Consider the following 20572-nt stretch of genomic DNA (forward strand, 5'->3'; position numbering starts at 1 on the left):
CCTCCAACATTCTTAAACATTTTACATGTTTTTTATGGCTGATGATGGCCTAGACTAAGGTCGAAACCGGTCCCATTTAAATAGAAATGTGATTGCTACGTTTCTTTCTTTTGAGTATTGAATAGGTTGGACCTCCAGTTATTTAATTTTTATTGTTTGATCTCGAGGGCGTTTAATTCCTTAATTTTTATACTAATTATGTCTCCCTTTTACTCTTATTTATTGAATAAAATATTATGTACCTTGTTCTCAATGAACATCTTGTTTTCTTTGGTAGTGTTAAAACAATTTATTGCCATGCCAAGGGTTATTTTGGGTTCATGGTCTCTGGGTAACTGTTGGATTTAACGGTAAGTGTTTGTCGTTAATGATTTCTTTTTGGTTTTGCCCTTAATTTTCTTGCCTATGTTTAACATCTGCTGCTGATAGTCAGTAAGGCGGCAGAAATCTATAAAAGTCGCCTAATAAATTATAGAAACCTGCCTAGGATGGGAAGGATAGCATGTTTTATGTCGTGTACTGGTAGTTGGATGTAAAGAAGGTACACAGCACAGTGTTTTAAGTTATGTCCCATACGTTTTCCAGTAGCGCTCCTGGAGAATTTGAATCTTGTTATGGTGTGCTGGGATTTAAACGTTCTTTTTTGTTATGCTCTCATCTTGCGGAGCTGCTGTAATTAAAGATGTAAATTTTGGTCTTGTTATTTTGCTGTGAGAATTTTCCTAATATACTTCACTGTCAGCATCTTGTTACCATTTCACACGTTGGCCAGAGACACTGTTCAGGTTCTGGTAATTCTAGAACAATGCATAGTGACAAGCTATAGTGGGCAATAATGACAATTGCTTGAGCTTTGTCCTACAATAACCAGCTTTAACCGTCATCAACCATAGCCCATTGCTATATCGATATCCTTTAAGCCTCAGCAGTTCACCAAATCTTCCAGGAGCTAGTGAATGAGAGTTGTTCTGTTTCTTGTCGATAGGAACCCTTGATAGCTGTGCCCTCCTGGAAGCGCGCACCTATGAGGAGGTTTGTTTAGAACCTGTTTGAAGTCTCACCGACACAGATAGGTCTTATGGCGATGATTACGGTGAGGTTTACTGTTATGTGCATGTGTTCTTTAAAGAGAATTATTGATACTTGAGAGTTTGTTTTAAAATCTGTTTCCTGTGCCTTTGAAGGTAAGTTAAATAATTAAGATTATATTTTTGAATAGAAATGTTAAACTCATCGCACATAAAAGTCATCGATTAGTAAACAGAATGCAGTCCTGAAACACCACAACCATGAATACACAGTTTTAAACAATTTATTTAAAAGAGAAATTCTGAATTAAGTTGCATCAAATTCCATTTAGAACGTGTTCATAGTCAGCTGATGCCTATACACCTACACCAGCGTCATGTAATGAAGGAACATATCAACCAGAACAAGTTGTCACACTATATATTTCTATTCTGCCTGCTTGGGGTTTTACTTAATACAAATATGTAAAATCAAGAGGTTGTTTGGAAGGTTATTCATTTATTTTCCTTGCTTACCCCAAACAGTTTGACTTCTATATTGACAGTTTATGAACCATGTGACCATATCTTCCTATGTTGCCACTGCTCTACTGTTGCTGATGCAATAAGATCACAGCACACTTCTCTCGTAAAATGTAATTAATGTAATAAATTCACGAAAACTGAAAACGCACTTATGAACTTGCCTTAAACTTCTGACACTAAAATGAGAAAAGTAAATTAAGGAAAAGGGAATGAGGAAAAAAAAACACCTCTACCAATGGCTGGCTCAGGAAAATGATTATGGCCTACAAAGGGAATAATGCATTAATCCCAAAATTACTGGAGCCTTCTAATGAGATAATTATCACTATCACCAGCTCTCAAAGTGATGACACAGTTCTTCACAACACCTTCATATTTCCCTGCCTCAGTTATCATTGCTTGAGTATAGTGCACAACGTTTCTCTAGCTACCTGTGGTACAGCGTTGACTAATAGGTTTTCTCATTAGTTACGCTAAACTGTAAACTATGCTAGACTGTACTAGAGAGACAAAGACTTGAAATAACTACTATATTTGAAAAATCTAAATTGCTGAAGAAAATCCAGTTGATTGCTGCCTATTGGCTTAAATCAATATGAATGACAGCTTGTGATTGGTTGAATTTTTTTTTTCTAATCATTTTCCCTAGATAATTGCAGCCTCTTAGGTGCGGCCAGTATCCAGTATTCGGGGGATAATGAGTTCGAACCCCACTGTTGGCAGCTCTGAAGATGGTTTTCCGTGGTTTTCCATTTTCACATCAGACAAATGCTGGGGCTATCCCTTAATTAAGGCTACAGCCGCTTCCTTCCCACTCCTTGCTCTTTCCTGTCCCATCATCGTCATAAGACGTATTTGTGTCGGTGCGACGCAAAACAACTTGTAAAATTACAGTATTTGCAGACATCAATTATAATGTTCAGAGCTTAGGAGTGTTTATTCTACTGCACTTGGTAATTACATCTGTGTTGAATTCTGGGAGTGACTTCATATGAAACAAATTTCAGCTGGTGACAGTGGCTGTTGACATTAGAATGGAAAATATTGCACTATTTCAGATGTATTCTTACAAAAGTATATGTATTTCTGGGCGTGGGCTGATGTATCCCAGCCTTGGCAATGAACACCTCACTCTCCAAGTAATTTGAGGTGACATTTATACAATTTACCTTTCAAAATAATGTAATTTATGCTGAGGGCATTATGCCGTATATGTACTGCATCTGTAATAGAAAAGAAACAAGTATGCATATGAATGTTGAAGACAGGAAGAATGACAGCAGGGTAATGGGAACCTTGTTCAATCTTGAATTTTACATATGTGTCTAGAGAGAATTTAAGATTGGTTGATGGAAGTTATATCATATTGAAATGAAATCAAGCAAGCCCAGAAGTAAAGGGGTAACATGCTTATTGTCGCGGCCACGAAATTAGGCGGGTCAAAGAAATCACGCTTTTGCCAAGGTTATGTAGCAACTGGCGAAGAAATGTCTAACTGAACACATCATTTCGGAGCGCGAGGCAAGTTGTTCTCTCTCAAGCTTCTGATGTTACTTCATACAATGTTTCGAGACAAATTATACTATAAGCTTCAGAAAAAATTGCTGATTCCAGTGGTATAACTATTTTCCATATAAACCACTTTAAATAATTATGAAAAATAAAATCTTGAACGAGTAAGTTTAAATCCGTAGAATCATGTATTGAAAATTTCAGTAAACAGCCAAGTTTTTATTTCTTCAGCCAATAAAATTTTGTCTGCAGGAAAAATGTAAAAAATCACCTGAGTTATATTTTTTATCTGAAACATATTTCCGTGAGTCTTTTAATTTTCCTGGAAAATGGCTCGGAAAGCGATCATGTAAATGTCGCTAGCTGAGGCAATTTGGGGTGTGCGCACCAGCATAGGCTGCAGGACCCCTTAAATACTTTCGGATTACATATTAATCCGTATCATTTTTATTACATTATAAATATTTGAATACTGTATATTGTACCGAGTAATATAGGAAAAGAACTACTTTAAAGAATAGGTTTACTTTTAATTTACAATGAAGTAAGAATCGGTTTCTGGCTTCAAGGCAGTCTTAGTCACTGTCATCATTTATCTCACTATCTGTCGAGTCGTCTTTTACACTGGTGATGAATGGCTCCTTTCTTTCGTCCCTTACTATTTCCTTGGCCCAATTGTCTGTTTGAACATCTTCCGCGCGATTGAAGCACTTTTCCCAATCTACAGTAGTCACATGGTCGATGGCTTCTGACGTGAGTTTTTCTACGCCCTTTATTTTGAATGTCTTGTTTCTCTCTGCCACTTCTCTCTTGACTCTAGCCCAAATCAATTCACATTCACTATCCATCTTTAACTGCCTTTACGATGCGAGCTCAACCGCTGCTTGACAGGGAATAACTCGGGTAAGGTGGCCTGGAGCGGATGGACTTCAGTTTGACAGCACTGAACGATTAGCGTTGCCAATCCGTGCCCAGGGGTAAGCGACTCTCGACCATCTGTCGCTTCGTCGTTCCCATATCTGACGACAGCGCAGTTTTCCTCACCTGCCTAATTTGGTGGCCGCGACAATAGTACATAATGCTCCTGTTCAAGTGAACAAGAGTAGATGTGTTGAAATGACTTCTTATAGACTTCTTAAGAATTTATCTTTGTTTCCCTTCATTGGTGGTTCCTTGACACAACAGCACTACTACCCCATTAGCACCCCTAGTGTTAGATAATCTTTTTGTAGTTTTCTGGGGGATATGTTGCTACTTGTTTATCACTTCCTAAAGTATTTGTTGTTAACCACTATGCTGAACTTTTTAATCTGTGATTTCTTTTTCTTTTGCAGGAATTTGCAATTTCCTACTTCAGTCGTACCGTTTTGCTGCTTTGGACGATTATTTGTGTGTTGCGAGCCAATTGCCTGAGACCTACAGTCAAGTGAAATCTGAACTGAGTGAGGGACTCATCTTCAAGTTGGGGAGCAAGTCAACTGTTGTGCCTCCAGCTGAAGAAAAGTTGCCTGTTACTAACCATCTAGATAGTCTAGCCCCCATCAAGGAAGAAGTTACTTCTAACAATTCAGAAATGTCTCCAGTCCCGGCCGAACCCACTTTGAATAATGATGTCGAAGATAAGGAACCTGATGAAGACTTTGTTTCCAAAGTTCTCAATTCATCTAGCGAAATGTATTTCAGCGACGTTGACGATTCTTCAGATTCAGAAAGCGACGAGGAAGTAGAAGATGAAGAGGAGGAAGTGGAAGAGGAAGATGAGGATGAACATGTAGATACCAAAAGTGATATATCCTCCATTACTGGCTTAAATCCTAATGCCCAAGAGTTCATGCCTCCTACAGTTCAAGTGGAGAAATTTTATGATGACCTCATTGAACATGGGTTTTATTCTAATGGAGATAAAAAGGAGAAGTTTGTTGAATACGTATCGAATTATTTTCAAGTGAATGCTGCAGATGCAACTAATCACCAACCAGGTGAGTTCAGTAACTTCTATGATTATATTTATTTTTATATACTGTAAGGATTGTTCATTTTAAAATGTGTGTTCACCTGTCGTCATTCCTGAATGCCAATGCTCCTCTGAAGTTCCCTTAAAAGGCTCACCTTAAGCAAGGGGAACATGGTAGGAAACCTAACGCTCTCCTAAGTCTGAAATTTGCAAATGACAGCATGCTTCCAGTTGGTACTATTTCATCTGCCTTTTTAAAATAAATCTTAAAAAGTAAATATAAACTTGTTAGGAGCATTTAAAAAAAAAATACAAAGTAACAACGCAATGGTAGCAAGTTGCTGTGGAGTGTGTTAATTACTCCATAGCAGTACTGATATTTAACAGTAGCTCAAATTCGAGGCCTTACAAGGAATCTGCTGACTGAATAATGTGATAGGAATAAATAAAAGTGTAGATTGTAGCTCAGCAATTACTGCAGTAGAAATGCAAAATAGCTGCATTACTTTACTGCCAGATAATTATCGTAATATTACCTTGAATGGTACCTTGTGGAAACTGACTGGCCAGAGAGAGCTGGCGGAACCTCGCAGAGTTCTTCTGATCTTAATTATTCGATCCACATCCTCTCTAATAAAAATTGTGTGAAAAACTCAGGTAATTTCTTGATTGAAAAGGCATAAAGAGCTTAAATGTTTTTAAAATTGTGTGATGTTAAGACAGCTACTCACTGTGAAGTAATGGGAAAAATTCTTTATCCTTCTTTAGTTATTTATTGTTGATTACTCTTTATAGGTTTGTTGGAGCATTCAAACTCTGCATTTTAGGCCTAAATTCTATTTATAGTTACATTATAAAATGTTGATCATGACTTTTTGGACCCTTGTTAAACTTTACATTTGTTATTCTGGCTACTGACAACCTATAAACTGTTCTGTTTGCTTTTTGAGTATCCACAGGACAACAAATTTCACTCAGATTACTGTATTCCAAGTATTGGTAGGCTACATCTTCCCAGATGTTAGGGCTGTAGGTTGTAAGCAAGAAGCTTGAACACACAAAACAAAAACAACTACTACTACTTTTCCCTTTGCGAAAAGCTAATGATCATGAATATGTCTCCTTCAGTAAATACTGTAAATAAATAAATAAATGAAACTAAGGCCTCCGGTAATGACTCGTGATGTCACTTCCATCACATTTTATCGCATCACGGTACAAATTTTTGGGTGAGCCCCCACCTATAAGACATATTCATGTCAAAATAACACGAGAAATATATCAAACTTCAAGATAGAAAGTATATTCGAACCTACTATCTCCCGGATGCAAGCTCGAGGCGCGCGGCTGTGAGCTTGCATCCGGGAGATAGTAGGTTCGAATCCCACTATCGGCAGCCCTGAAAATGGTTTTCCGTGGTTTCCCATTTTCACACCAGGCAAATGCTGGGGCTGTACCTTAATTAAGGCCACGGCCGCTTCCTTCCAACTCCTAGGCCTTTCCCATCCCATCGTCGCCATAAGACCTATCTGTGTCGGTGCGACGTAAAGCCGCTAGCAAAAAAAAAAAAAAAAAAAAAAAAAAAAAAAAGAAAGTATATTCTTCTCTGAGTAACTCATTATATCAGCACCTTATATGCTAATACACCATAGCTCAATATGTGATTACAGGAACTTAAAATGCCTTTAACACCAATTGAATTATGTATGAGTGTCTCCTCTTAAGAATTAGAAAATAATTGATGAGTGTGTGCTTTGCCTCTTAAGAAAATTGTTACTGAAATTTCTCATATACCAGTAAATAGGTAAACGTCCTACACAGATTCATGGTCCTCATCAGAATATTAAATTAGAAATGATTTGCTTGGAGTGTACAGCATCAGGCTCCAAAGCAGCTTTATTTAATATTAAATACCTAATAAGACTAAATTTTCACTGAATAACTACGCCGATCATTGTCGGTTATCAATGCCATTTTGGCAGAACGGTGCTGTGGTCGGTGTGGCAAATGCAATAGTTCATCGTGGTACATGACTCGGATGTCGTCAGACCTCGTACTGTTCTTGATTTTTAATTCTAAAATAATTTTTGTTTATGGGTCCAACTTTCAGTACTTACATTCAAATTAAGTGATAAACTTAGTCATATTTTGGTATATGTTTTGACCGTGTTCGGTCATATTCAGCCAATTACAAACGTACAAATGACATCTTAAAAACTATAAAATGTGTTGAACAAATGAAATTGTTAAAATAATGAAAAACATGTACACATGAAAATAAAAAAAAATAAAAAAAGAAGCGTGTCATAGAGTAATCTTCTTTGCTTCAGTTTGATTGAAATTGACAAAGTGGTTATAACCACTTTTTTTCTAATAAAGCAAGAAAATTACCTTGGGTCAGAGTGCATAATACTATTTCATTTGTTCAATACATTTTTATAGTTTTTAAGACGTCATTTCTTCTATGTTTGTAATTGGCTGAAGATGACCTAATAGGGTCAAAACATGTACCATTTTAAATTTTTTTGAGGTAACTAAATTATAATTCAATTTGAGTCTTTTAAATATTGAAAGGTGGACTCATAGACTAAAGTTCTTTAAGAATTAAAAACTAAGAACTTGTAAGTCAGTACAGAACAGTCATGGAGACCTGTAAATACAGTAAGACAATGTTCTGTCCAGCTATGAGTGACAGGTGAGCATAGGTTGGGTAAGACACGAGACCTCAGCGCTTTTGATCATAGCCAGATTGTCGCTGCCTTACCTATGGGCTATTCCATCTCTGAAATGCAGGCAGTGGGCCACCATGTCCAGAGTATACCATGATTATGTAGATTTAGGCAAAACCACCATCATCAGGGCCAGCTACAGTGGCGTACCTGTTGTTGACGGGTCACCGTTTACTGACTTGGGCGGTAGGAGCAAATAAACAGATCACAGTGCAAACAGATTGCTTGCAGAATCAATGCTGGATAACAATGAGGTGTGAGCAGCCACACAATCTAGGCCCATCTCCTCATTATGAAATACAGAAGGCACTGTCCCACTTGGGTACCAGCACTCATTGCATGACACAAAGCATAAAGAATGACATTGGCACAAGAGCACCACCATTGAACTCTCAAAGCATAGATAAAGATAATCTGGACAAATGAATTGTGGTACCAGTTAGTACATGTTGATGGCAGAGTACAAGTGAGTCGCCAAGCACTTGAGGCAATGGATTCTCTTGTCAGCAGGGTACAGTTCCAAGTTGGAGGTGATTCATATGGCGTGTGTTCACGTGGGATGAAATGGGACCCCTGGTTCATCTGACAGGATCCCTCGCCGATGAACAATAAAGAAACCTGCTGTCGTCAGATTATGTCCACACATTTGTTCACCTCCAGCACAATGCAGGAGACCTGTACATACAGTAAGACATTGCACCATCCAGCTACTCCTGAATTGTGGTTGATTGGTTTGATGGTTGGAAGTGGAAACAGCAGTATCTAAACTGAAAAACAAGAAGTCAACTGGATCAGATGAATTTAGTGTTGAGATGATCAAAGCACTCGGAGAGGTTGTACAACAGTGAATGTACAGAGTGCTGAACAAAAATTTGGAAAGGGAATGTAATACCCAGTGACTGGAAGCAGGAAGTCATCATACCATTACTGAAAAAAGATGACAGGAAGAAATGTACCAACTACAGAGGTGTAACTCTGTCACATGGCCTCAAAATCTAAGAATCCATCCTTGAGAGCAGGATTAGAAAATATGTTGAATCCACACTTGAGGAGGAACAGCATGGATTTAGACCTCATAGATCAACTATAGACCTCATTTTTGCCACCAGAATGCTCTGAGAAGTATTATGTGAAAGATAAAACGCTTATAACTGTTTATCTGGACATCGAGAAAGCACATGACCATGTACCACGTAGGCATATATGGGAATGTTTGAGACATAAGAAAGTGCCCCATGACCTCATAGCACGAGTACGTATATGATGAAACCAAGGCTGTTTCTAGGTCCAGGATGGAAGGTCAGGTTGGTTCGAAACGAAGAGTGAAGTCCAGCAAGTAAGTTGTCTTTCACCACTCTTCATAATCATAATAATGGATGAAGTTTTAAAAGCAGTTAAAAGAAAGGATCCAGCAACTAATGACTTGGTTTTTGCTGATGATGTGATGGTATAGGGCGAGACAGAAGCAGAAACACAAGCTAGACTAGCTCTTTGGCATGAAGCGTTTACAACCTTAGGTCTTAAAATCGGCAAAGCCAAGACAGTTGGCTTGGTGATGAGTAGAAACTCTCCAACTGTTCATCTAAGAATTGGAGATGAGGTGGATATTGTAGACAACTTCCAGTGCTTAGGTAGTGTTCTGTCCTCAGACAATACCATACATCAAGAGATTAGTAACAGAATACAGAAAGCTTTCACATTCTATCAAGCTGTAGGTCAGATACTTTTGGATGAAACATTTCTGTTAATTTTCAAGATCAGCTTGTACAAAATATATCTGGTACCTATATTGATCTATGGTCTGCAAGCAGCAACACTTACTGGATCAACAAAGAGTAGTTTTCAAGCAACAGAATTGAAATTCCTCTATTCTTGTCTACAAAAAACAAAAATGGATAAAATAAGGAATATGGATATCTGACAACAGCTTGGATGGGAAAGAAGCTTGCTGGAGAGCCCTGAAGTGATGAGATTGCGATAGTGTGGTCACATAAAAAGGATGAATCCCCACAGAACTCCTCGAGCATACTGGAAAGAGACCAAGATGAAGACCTCGTGATGTTTGGGAGAAGCAGATTTTCAAGGACCTTGAGATTAGAGATGTAAACTGGCATTGCAAATATGAACATCTGTGGATGGATAGGACAAACTGGAGGAGGTTTATACACAACCGCACCCAGCTTGCTGGAGCAAAGAAATGTTGATGATGATGGTTTGATGAACATTCCATGGACATGAGGAGGCTAGCCTGGTACCCAATTTCAACCAAGCTCGGTCCTATTAAGCACGTGTACAACATGCGTTCCATAAGTAATGCGACCAATTTTTTTCTGACGCAACTGTACACCGCATTGTGTTCTAACCTGCTGGGCTAGGGGGAGGGGGGGGTGTGTGTGTTAGCTTCAAACACTCTTTGTCTCATTTGACAGCGAACTGCCGGAGAGTCAGGATGTGCGTTTCCGTCAAGCCCGTTTTGAGTTCATGTTACACGGCACAATGGATCGTTGTGTAGAGCATCGGTACGCTATCAAATTTTGCGTTAAACTTGGGAAGTCCGCCACCGAAACGTTTCCATTACTTCAGCAGGCCTTTGGGACTGATTGCTTGTCCAAATCACAAGTTTTCCGATGGCACAAATCGGTCATGGAGGGCCGAGAAGAGATCACCGATGAACCTCGCAGTGGATGGCCATCAACCTCACGAGTCGACAAAAATGTGACGGGTGTGCGCGATTGTTTGAACTCTGACAGACGACTGAGCCTTCAATTGATAGCACAAACTCTAAACATGTTAAAAACAACTGTTTTCTGCATTGTGACCGAAGATTCGAACATGAGAAAGGTGTGTGCCAAACTGGTCCCAAAAGTGTTGACCGACGAACAAAAGGACATGCGAGTGCTTCGGTGCCGAGAAATGTTGGAAATGTGTGAAAATGAACCTAATTTTTTTAAACTCAGTTATCACTGGTGATGAGACATGGATTTTTGAGTACGACCCTGAGACAAAAAGGCAGAGTTCAGAGTGGCACACCCCATCGTCGCCCCGTCCCAAGAAGGCACGCATGAGCAAGTCCAGGATCAAAACCATGCTCATTGTCTTCTTTGAGGTCAGAGGCATTGTCCACTACGAATTCATACCTACTGGGACTACAGAGAACTCAGCTTTCTACTTGGAAGTGCTCAAAAGACTGAAAAGGAGGGTCTCGCTCTTCCGAAGCGACATCAAGGACACGTGGAAAGTTCATCACGACAATGCGCCGAGTCATAGCGCCTTCATTGTCAACGACTTCCTGGCCAGGACCAACACCCCAGTGGTTCCCCAGCCTCCCTACAGTCCTGACCTGGCTCCTGCTGACTATTTTTTTGTTGTTGTTTCCTCAGTTAAACGGTGTCATGAAAGGAAAACATTGGGACACGATTGAAAGAATCCAGGCGCATGTTACATCGGCTCTAAAGGACATTCCGGAAAAGGCCTCCCAGGATGCCTTCCAGGCATGGAAACACCGCCTCCAGAAGTGTATCGACGCAAGAGGGTGCTATTTTGAAGATTTTTTATTATTTGTATGAATATCTTCAATAAATGATTTTTAATGAATTTGGTCGCAGTAGTTACGGAATGCACCTTGTATAAATGTTTGGCCTATTTTCTAACCTTTTCTTGTTCTGATTTAGCCTACCTTATCTTGGATGATGAAATAGCGTATTAAATTAAAACTGGATTGTCAACACCGGTCGCATCCGGCACGATTACAGATTATGTGGTCGCTAGTGTCACGGGTTGCATGCGGCACGGTCGCATCTGGCACGACACCAAATATTACAGAAGACTGTGCAGTGGTCATTGGAATAGTATGACTTCCCACACTTCAGGTATCTTGTGGAGTCCCTTTCATGCCACATTGCCATCATCATCAGGGTGAAAGAGAGTGCTCCATGCAACTAGACAGGTATCTGTAATTCAGTTGCTCATCATTGTACTTAATTAATTACACTCTGGTTGGATCTGATAATCAAGGTGTCCCAAGCCCTTATTTGAAGCACATCACCACTACAGCAAGTGCATAGTCTGCTATATTGCAGAACTTGGAAATTTTAATTTATTTTTAGTTCTTGTTTGAGGTTGTTCCCAAAAAGTCTGCCTACTATTTCTAGCCCAATTTGAATGGTATTTATTCCATATCCAAGAGTTGATCAAATTAGGATTTTTTTCTTCCAGTTTAATATCATTAAAATGTAATTATTGGGAAGCCTTGTAATAAACATACAGATAAATTTCTCATCAAACTGTTTACATTTGTCAGATTTTCTTTACTAATTTCTTGATACATTTATAGCATTCAGTATAGGAATAGTTTGAATAGACTTTGAATGGCCTGTAAGAATTTGGAACACCAAGAAAGTGGCTGTGTGATTTGGGTCACGGAAGATAGGGGGCTCGAATCCCACTGTCAGCAGCCCTGAAGATGGTTTTTCATGGTTTCTCATTTTCACAGCAGGCAAATGCTGGAGCTGTACCTTAATTAAGGTCATGATTGGCCCCATCGTTGCCGTAACACCTGTCTGTGTCTGTCCGATGTAAAGCAGATTGGAAAAACTTAGGAAGTCGAATGGACTGTGTTCTACCTTGGAGGAGAAATCACTAAAAAAGATATATATCTAAAACCATTGATAATTATATTATTGCTGCCTCTTTATAATTATTTTAATTTCTGATTTATGATTCAGATTTGATAACATGCAGTGTGTCTCAAACCTTTTGGATCAAATTGAAACAGGTGATAGTGGGTCCACAACCGATTATATTGAGATAGGAAACCACTGGTCAAAAATGCATATTTATTGTGTTAGGGACATACACAGTGTATACCGCATAACAATGTAGCTCATAGTAATTGTTCAAAGTGATGACCGCCAGTCTCAATGGATGTATTGCAATGGCGCAAGCAGTTCTGCTGCACTCCCGTAAAGATCTTGGGTGTCTGTTGTACACTGGAACAGGCAACGGTTGAGAAACAGCGTAAACCCCTCACCACCAAACAGATGTACTGTACACAACTTACGTGTCATGTGACGACCACATGCATCGCACCGGCATATTAACCTATGCCACACACATACACACATACATACCAATATCCCTGGTGTCAGTTGCCTGTTGCATCAGACAGCTTGTGTTGTGTCCATGCTGAGGTGTGTTACTGCGAACAGTGCATGACGCATAGTCAAAGATGGAACGTTACTAGTCATGAGAGTTGGCAGACATGCATTTAATGTACGGTGCGGCAGGATGAAGTGCCCATAAAGCAGCACGAATGTACAGAGAACGTTTTTCCAACAGGCATCATTCTAATAGGAAGAAGTGTATCTCCGTGGACACCAACTTAAGAGAGATGGGGTCGTTCACACCATAGAGAGCCGACAAAGGTTCCCGCCAAAGACATGTCCGAACACCAGACTTTGAGGAGATGGTGTTGGATCGTGTGGCCGACCACCTAGCAATAAGCACTCGTCAACTTGCACGTGAAACACACACTTCGAAGGATACAGTGTGGACAGTACTGGCGGAACAGGTATTATACCTCTATTATGAAGAACATGTGCAAGTACTGGGACCAACGGATTTTGAGCTCCCCATTCACTTTTGTCAATGGATTATATTATCCACCTCAGTGTTGCAGTGCCGAACTTTGTACAGCTTGTATTATACACGGATGAGGTCTCATTCACCCTCACCGTGATGTTTTCAACAGCCGCAACAGCCATATCTGGAGTGAGGACGATCTCCATGCCACCCACATCGGTGACCACCAGAAACAATTCTCTGTCAATGTATGGGCGGGCATTGTCCAAGATCACGTAATAGGATTTTTGACTGGTCCACATTACCTGGTGTTCTTGCGAGATGTGCTGCCACAGTTCCTGGAGACTGTACCCCTTGTTGCCCATGAAAGGATGTGGTTTCAACACGGCGGTGCACCAGCCCACTTCAATGTTAATGTCTGTGAGCACCTGAACAACATGTATCCTCTTTGTTGGATTGGAAGGGAGGTCCTGTCCCATGGCCAGTGTGATCGCCAGATCTCGCAGCTCTGGACTCTTTCCTCTGGGGTTACGTCAAGTTGTTGGTGTACGAAACCACCGTAGAAACAGATGATCTGCTTGCTAGGGTCCAAGCTGCCTGTCTCTTGGTATAACAGACACCAGGGAACTTTGACTGCGGCAGAACTTCATGCGTCATTGCCATGCATGCATTGAGACTGGCAGTCGTCACTTTGAACAGTTGCTATGAGTAACGTTGTTGATATGCGGTGTACGCTGTGTATGTCCATAACACAAGAAATAAGCACTTCCGACCATTAAGACTGGAATACTTGCTTGTGGTGCTCTAGCAATAATTACCATACCATAAAAACTGTATCGTATTTCACAAAGCATTAGTAAACTACAGAAACTGAACATCACTACGTCAGGTCTGCACCAAAAAAAGTAATGCATTTTGTAATAGTTCAATCATAGCTAAGGATGCGGAAATTTTCTCTCATATACAGAGGATAGATTCGGTAAGAGGGAGAATATTCATAAGGCTCATATCTAAAGATGATGGGCAACTAGATGTTTTTGAGGTGTACAGGCCTGAAAGGGGTGATGCTGACACACAGTTATTTGATAAGATAATCATCTGTGTGGGGAACAACAAAGAAGGGAAAGATGATTGTAGTGGGTTATCTAAATTTATCAAATGTTAACTGTGAAAGTAATGTGAATGACAGGAACAAAACCAAAAAATGGTGTGGGAAGGTCAGGTGAATCAGGAAGTGATGGCCACAACCAGGTTCAGGATTATTCTAGACTAGAAATGGTGTTGATGAAACCTGATGAGCTCTGTAGAGAAACTGAACTGTAATGATAGGTGGTATAAGTCAGGGATGGCGAACCTTTTCCAACTAGTGTGCCATTTTAAATCTGCTTTATTATTCTCAACTGTTGACTGTGCCACTTGTTACTTTCCTTTAAGGAATGGCTACAACCTACAAAACACCCCCGACTGCGTGACTTCCTTTCCAAATTCCCAATTATGTTTCATAATATTTATTTATTAGGTATATATCTTGTAAATACATTTGATTGCATGTTCTGTGGTCGTATTTTGCAAATACTGCAAAAAATACATTATAAACATGTAAGGTTTGAGAATACATAATATTATTTATTTTTAAATAAATAAATAAATAAATAATAAGCTCTCATTTTAACACACTTCGTCGTTAAATATTATTACCAGGTGAGTTGGCCACACTGTTAGAGGAGTGCACTGTGAGGTTGTATCCGGGAGATAGCGGGTTCGAGCCCCACTGTTGGCAGCCCCGAAGACGGTTTTCCGTGGCTTCCCATTTTCACACCAGGCAAATGGTGCTCTATCTCAATTAAGGCCACAGTGTTTTCCTTCCCACTCGTAAGCCTTTCCTATCTCATCGTCTGTGACATAAAACAAATTGTAAAAATCATGCTTCTTGGTAGGTGTACTATTTACCAACTGATGAGCCCAACTTCACACACTGGGGCAAAACGCTGGCAACCAGGAATGAGTTAGGTGAAAAATTTATAATGTCCAATTACGGACCAACTGTATTGGTATTATGAGGAAACCATGGAAAACTATCTTCAGGGCTGCCAACAGTGTGGTTAGAACCCACTATGTCCCGAATGCAAACTCACAGCTGCATGCGCCTAACTGCATGGCCAACTCGCTTGGTAAGAATAACATTACATTGACTGCTGTTTGTTGTGATGTGCTTTGTCCCTTCTGCTGCCACTCATTTCTGATAGATGGTAGCATGTCATTCTTTTAGTTCGTACATGTTCTGATAACTACTGGTATGTGGTATATTGATTCATTGTAATATACCAGTGATTCGATCCCTGCTAAGACTGATAGGAATGTGCACTCTTAATGGGATGCAGGAGATAAGTGTTCACTGCTTTCTCTGGCAGATTCTTTCCAGCTCTGGAACTTTTTGTTAGAATACTAGCGTAGTAGTGATTGTGGAAAGTGAGAAACTGTGCCATTTTTCATTTGATTGAGCATTTCATATGACAGCATTGCTTTTAACTGTGGCATTCTAGTCTGACAAGAATACTGATTTAATTGTAGTGACTTTTGTCGAGTTCAGTTTAATGCTTGTCTGTCTGTTCCACAATCACAGGAAAATGTATGGGTGAATTAATGAACTTTATGCTTCAGTTTAGAATAAGGTTGAGTAGGACCTTAGCTATAAGTTCAAAAAATTTCAGCTAGAGGGAGTGCTTCAGAAGGGGCCTAAGGCATAAATCTCATTGTGCCAACAGGAAGAGTGATGCCCTCTCATGTGTTTCTGAATCTGGGGAACAATATAAGGGTGGTACAAAAATGCAGTATGATTGTCCCATCAACGACAGGTACTATAGCTAGTTAGGAATATCCAGGGGATCGTTTTTGGAGTGATTTCTACGAGGGCAAGTCAATAAGTATCTGCAATTTTACTCTAATTGTCTTTAGGTTGGCCCAAAGTACTTGACTAACAACCCCCCAGCTCCACAACAACTACAGACAAGGAAGATATTGTAAGATTGAAAGAGTTAACAGCTTCAAATATCTTCATGAGATTGTGCAGATATAATGAAAGAGAAGCTAACAGCAGTAAGCAAGATAGTATGGTCGCAGCGTTTTGCAGAACACATAACCTGTACAAGAAAAAGGCAATTTCAATGCAAGCTAAACAAAAACATTACAACACGGTGATTAAATCCAAATGTGTTTCTAGAATGGATCGCTAAATCATCAGTTGCTTGTTAGTTAACTTTTGTTTTTTTTTACCAAGAGGAGTGTTCACAAGCTTAACTTTTCATCCCAAAGTTCTTTGATGGTTTAATCTTTACATAGGTCCCATTGATATTCCTACGTTTGATCATATCTTGATGTTATATATCCATGTTATTTTATTTCAGATGCTGATAACTGCCCTGCACAGACCGATGTAGCACCAGACCCTGAACCATCATCACCTTCAATTCCGCCACCACCACCACCAACACCACCACCACCACCACCTGAGGTAAGTAGTGTACCGGTTATGCCGAAATGTCATGGATTATAACTGAAAAAGGAAGAGAAATTATTTCTTTGTTTCAGGAATAATCTTGAAGATGAGCAAACATTATGACAAGAAGGAGTAGGTATTTATGTTAATGTTTGATGCGTAAGTGAGATTATAGTTCCATGTTAAACAACTGCATTGAGAAACAAAGAGCTGTGTGCAAATTCAGGGAGCCAGCTGAAGTTCCTTTGAAATCAAGAGCAGAATCCAACAAGGAAATTATTTTCACAATTATAATGGATGAGGTTAAAGAAAACGGTAAAAAGGAAGGATCAGGCGACCTGTGCTTGTTTTAACTCTTGACTCTTTGACTCTTAAATAAATAAATAAATAAATAAATAAATAAATAAAAAATATCCGAAAACTGGACAATGGTGGCTAGTGCCAAATGAAGAGGTGTACAGAGAACTGAAGTTCATCAGAGATACTACCGTATTTCACGGCATAATCGCCGCACTTTTTTACCAAAATTTTCGAAAAAAATTGTAGGGTGCGACCATTATACGATGAATACTTAATACCAGTATTTGTATTACTCAAAAAATGTATTTATAACTAAATTGTATTTGATACAAATTTAAGATGCACGTAATACTCGCGTTTATACATCAAAATAATTAAAATAGTCTAAAACAAAATTCATAATTTTTCGCAACAATTCGGCGAACGTTTTTCCAACCTGAAAATAAAAATGAACGTATTAAGTTAATTTGTCATTAATTTGAGTATTAAAGTTAAAATATTACACTTGCAAAAATTATCGCTTTGTTGTGAAATGCGGACTTACCGGTACGCAATGTATTCCAAATCTTCGGTGTCGCTATCGCAGGTTTCGCTATCTGATGCGCCGTCCTCGCCTCTGTTAATACCAGTATCAGATTCTTCGTCTCCCTGCCACACTGCGTCATCTTCGGAACCGTCTAGTGCATTCGAGCTCTTGGAGACTAGTTCAGGTGGTATAAGATCCCAACTCTTCTTCACCCACGAGCATAACAAGTCCAAGGGTGGACGCCTGATATTTCCGGCGGGCGTCAATTGCTGATCGCCGCTCATCATCCACTCGTTGTAAAATCGACGTAGGTGGTCTTTAAAGGGTTTATTAACACATACGTCTAGTGGCTGCAAAGCAGATGTTAGGCCACCAGGACTGACTATCTGTCGTGTCTTATTTGTAGTGAGAATTTGCTTCACTTTGTTCACGAGGTGACCTCGGAAACTATCTAAAACAAGCAGAGCTGGTTGTTTTAGTAGTGCACCAGGTCTTCTTTTCCACACAGTTTTAACCCAGTCCAGCATGAGTTCTACGTCCATCCAACCCTTTGGTTGCACTCGTACATGAATTCCACGGGGAAACTGTAAAGCGGCAACTTTCTCCCGTCAGCTGTAATGGCTAGCATTGCCGTGCATCGCAACTTCTCACTACCGCTGGTTTTCATTAATACACTCCGTGATTCTTTTAGCGCAATAGTGCTGTTGCGAGGCATATCAAAAAAGATTGGAGTCTGATCGGCATTACCGATTTGAGAAAGCAAGTACGAAGTTTCCTTGCTCAAACGTATGACAAATCGGTGAAAATTTACAATCTTGTCCGTGTAATCAGCAGGCAACTTTTGGCTTAGTGTTGTTCTCCTTCGCACTGACAGATTGTGTCGTCGCATGAACCCCTTAATCCACCCACGAGTCGCCTTAAACCGAGTTACCGGTATGTTGTGTTTGCACGCTACCTCCTGTCTCTTAATTTGTAACATTTCATATGATACACTGCAGCCATTGTTACGTATTTCACTGACGTACCTAAACACTTCTTCGTCAATTATAGGAAACTTCCCTGTTTTAGGACCTCTAAACGCGTGTCTAGAAGGGTTTGTGCTTTTTAGCTTGTTTTTTACTTTCCGCCAGTCACGCACCAACTTTTCACTCACAGAAAATTTTCTTTCTGCAGCTCTGTTCCCGTGCTGTTCAGCAAAGGCAATTACGCTTAGCTTGAAGCCCGCAGAATAGTTTCTATATTTACCCATAATCGCTTATAAATGCTTCACACGTTAATGTTTTGCGATATAAATGACTTTCCGTAATTGTTCACTATTAAAACAAATTATTTCTGCAAACACCCAAAACACAAATTAAAAACTTAAATTCTCACGCACACATGTCTACAATAATCACGTAAATCTGAAACAAATAAATGCATCTGTGATCTGTCCATTCCAGAGCAGCCAATACTGTTAGGCAGCAAGGAAGCATGCAACAATTTATCAGTTTAGCCAAATACTTTAATAAAGTATTTGGTTTAGCTCGTTGGTTGCGACACACTACTGCGCTTGCGCAAAGCTGGCAAACCGGAGCTCTAGCTAGCGCGGTGTAGATCTACTGTATAGTTGACTGTAGAGGCGGCAAACTATCGATAGTAATCGCCATCGATATTTTCCGATATTATGAGCTCTACTATCGATTGTAATCGATAGTTTTCAAAAAGTGGAACGAATAATATCATTATGCCTGAAAATAGAACATTTATTGAACACAATACACAAAAAATCAGTAGAAAGCACAACTATTTCATGCTATGTAATTTCTGAAATTCAAATCGGAATTACTCATAAATCTCTTCATTGACCACCCGAGAAATTCTCGTTCTGCTGCAGTGTTCGTTTTGCGATCGCCCGACATTTTCTCAGGTATTGTAATATATTTGGAAAATGTTTTACAGCAGTCTCAGCAGATGGCAGGAGAGTTTTCAGTTGCTTTCATGATTTCTTTGACCTAAAATGTGCATACATAAAATCTCTGATAATATATCAATCTTATTTTTTGTCCCGTATTGGCATCAAGTCAACTAAGGTTAGGTTGTATGGAGAATCCAACCTTCCAAAATGCTAAATAATATGTCTGCCGGCACTGAAGTCGCAGGTACACAGAGATTCTTAAATGCACACCTATGAATTGGAACAAACTCTTCACCAGTTAACTGCAAACAGCTGCACAATTTCTGTTAGCGGGAAAAATAAGCCAATGACGAAAAAGAAAACTGTCGTTGACTATCGATAGTAGGCAACTGACTATCGATGCCAGACGATAGTGATCGCTATCGATAACTATCGATAGCACTATCGATAGTTTTCCGCCTCTAGTTGACTGTATTCCGAGACGTCAGTAACAAACATTCATTTTTTTCAATTTCTTTTAAACATACGGTAATTAGGTTAATATTTCTTCCCAGTTATTGATGATTTTACATTACATTACTGACGAGTTTATAAAATAAAACTTTAATAGCATTGGATAATAATTATCTTGACTGCTTGGATAAAAGTTTTCATCCCATGCCCGGACACTTATGACGTAGTAGTAAGATAAGAATCTAGCGATGACAACTGAGACATCGTAAATAATTCGGCTGAATAATTCCGTGGAAATCTGCGTTATCGTCTTGGATTTCACTTCGTGCGCAATAACACAGGAGCCGGCCCCATGGTGTAGGGGTAGCGTGCTTGCCTCTTACACGGAGGCCTCGGGTTCAATTCACGGCCGGGTCAGGGAATTTTACCTGTATCTGAGGGCTGGTTCGAGGTCCATTCAACCTACCTCGCCGGTGTTTCCTGGCGACGTTGCCGATAAGCGATAACTTACAGCCTTACGTATTTCAAATGGGAACTCATATGTAGGTGGTGAATAAATAGTACACTGTCTC

At 39.7% G+C, this 20572-nt stretch overlaps 1 protein-coding gene across 1 annotated transcript in view; it reads left to right on the plus strand.

The window, feature by feature from the left end:
- The window catches only part of LOC136879362 (E3 ubiquitin-protein ligase TTC3), a 349380-nt gene that overhangs the window by 176530 nt on the left and 152278 nt on the right, over window positions 1–20572 (plus strand). The window contains exons 18-19 of the mRNA XM_068229092.1: window positions 4400–5044; window positions 16733–16839. Coding sequence (XP_068085193.1) covers window positions 4400–5044; window positions 16733–16839 — 752 coding nt within the window. The remainder of the gene's footprint in view (window positions 1–4399; window positions 5045–16732; window positions 16840–20572) is intronic.

Source organism: Anabrus simplex, chromosome 8 (assembly GCF_040414725.1).
Source record: "Anabrus simplex isolate iqAnaSimp1 chromosome 8, ASM4041472v1, whole genome shotgun sequence".
In the NCBI taxonomy this organism is placed as follows: domain Eukaryota; kingdom Metazoa; phylum Arthropoda; class Insecta; order Orthoptera; family Tettigoniidae; genus Anabrus; species Anabrus simplex.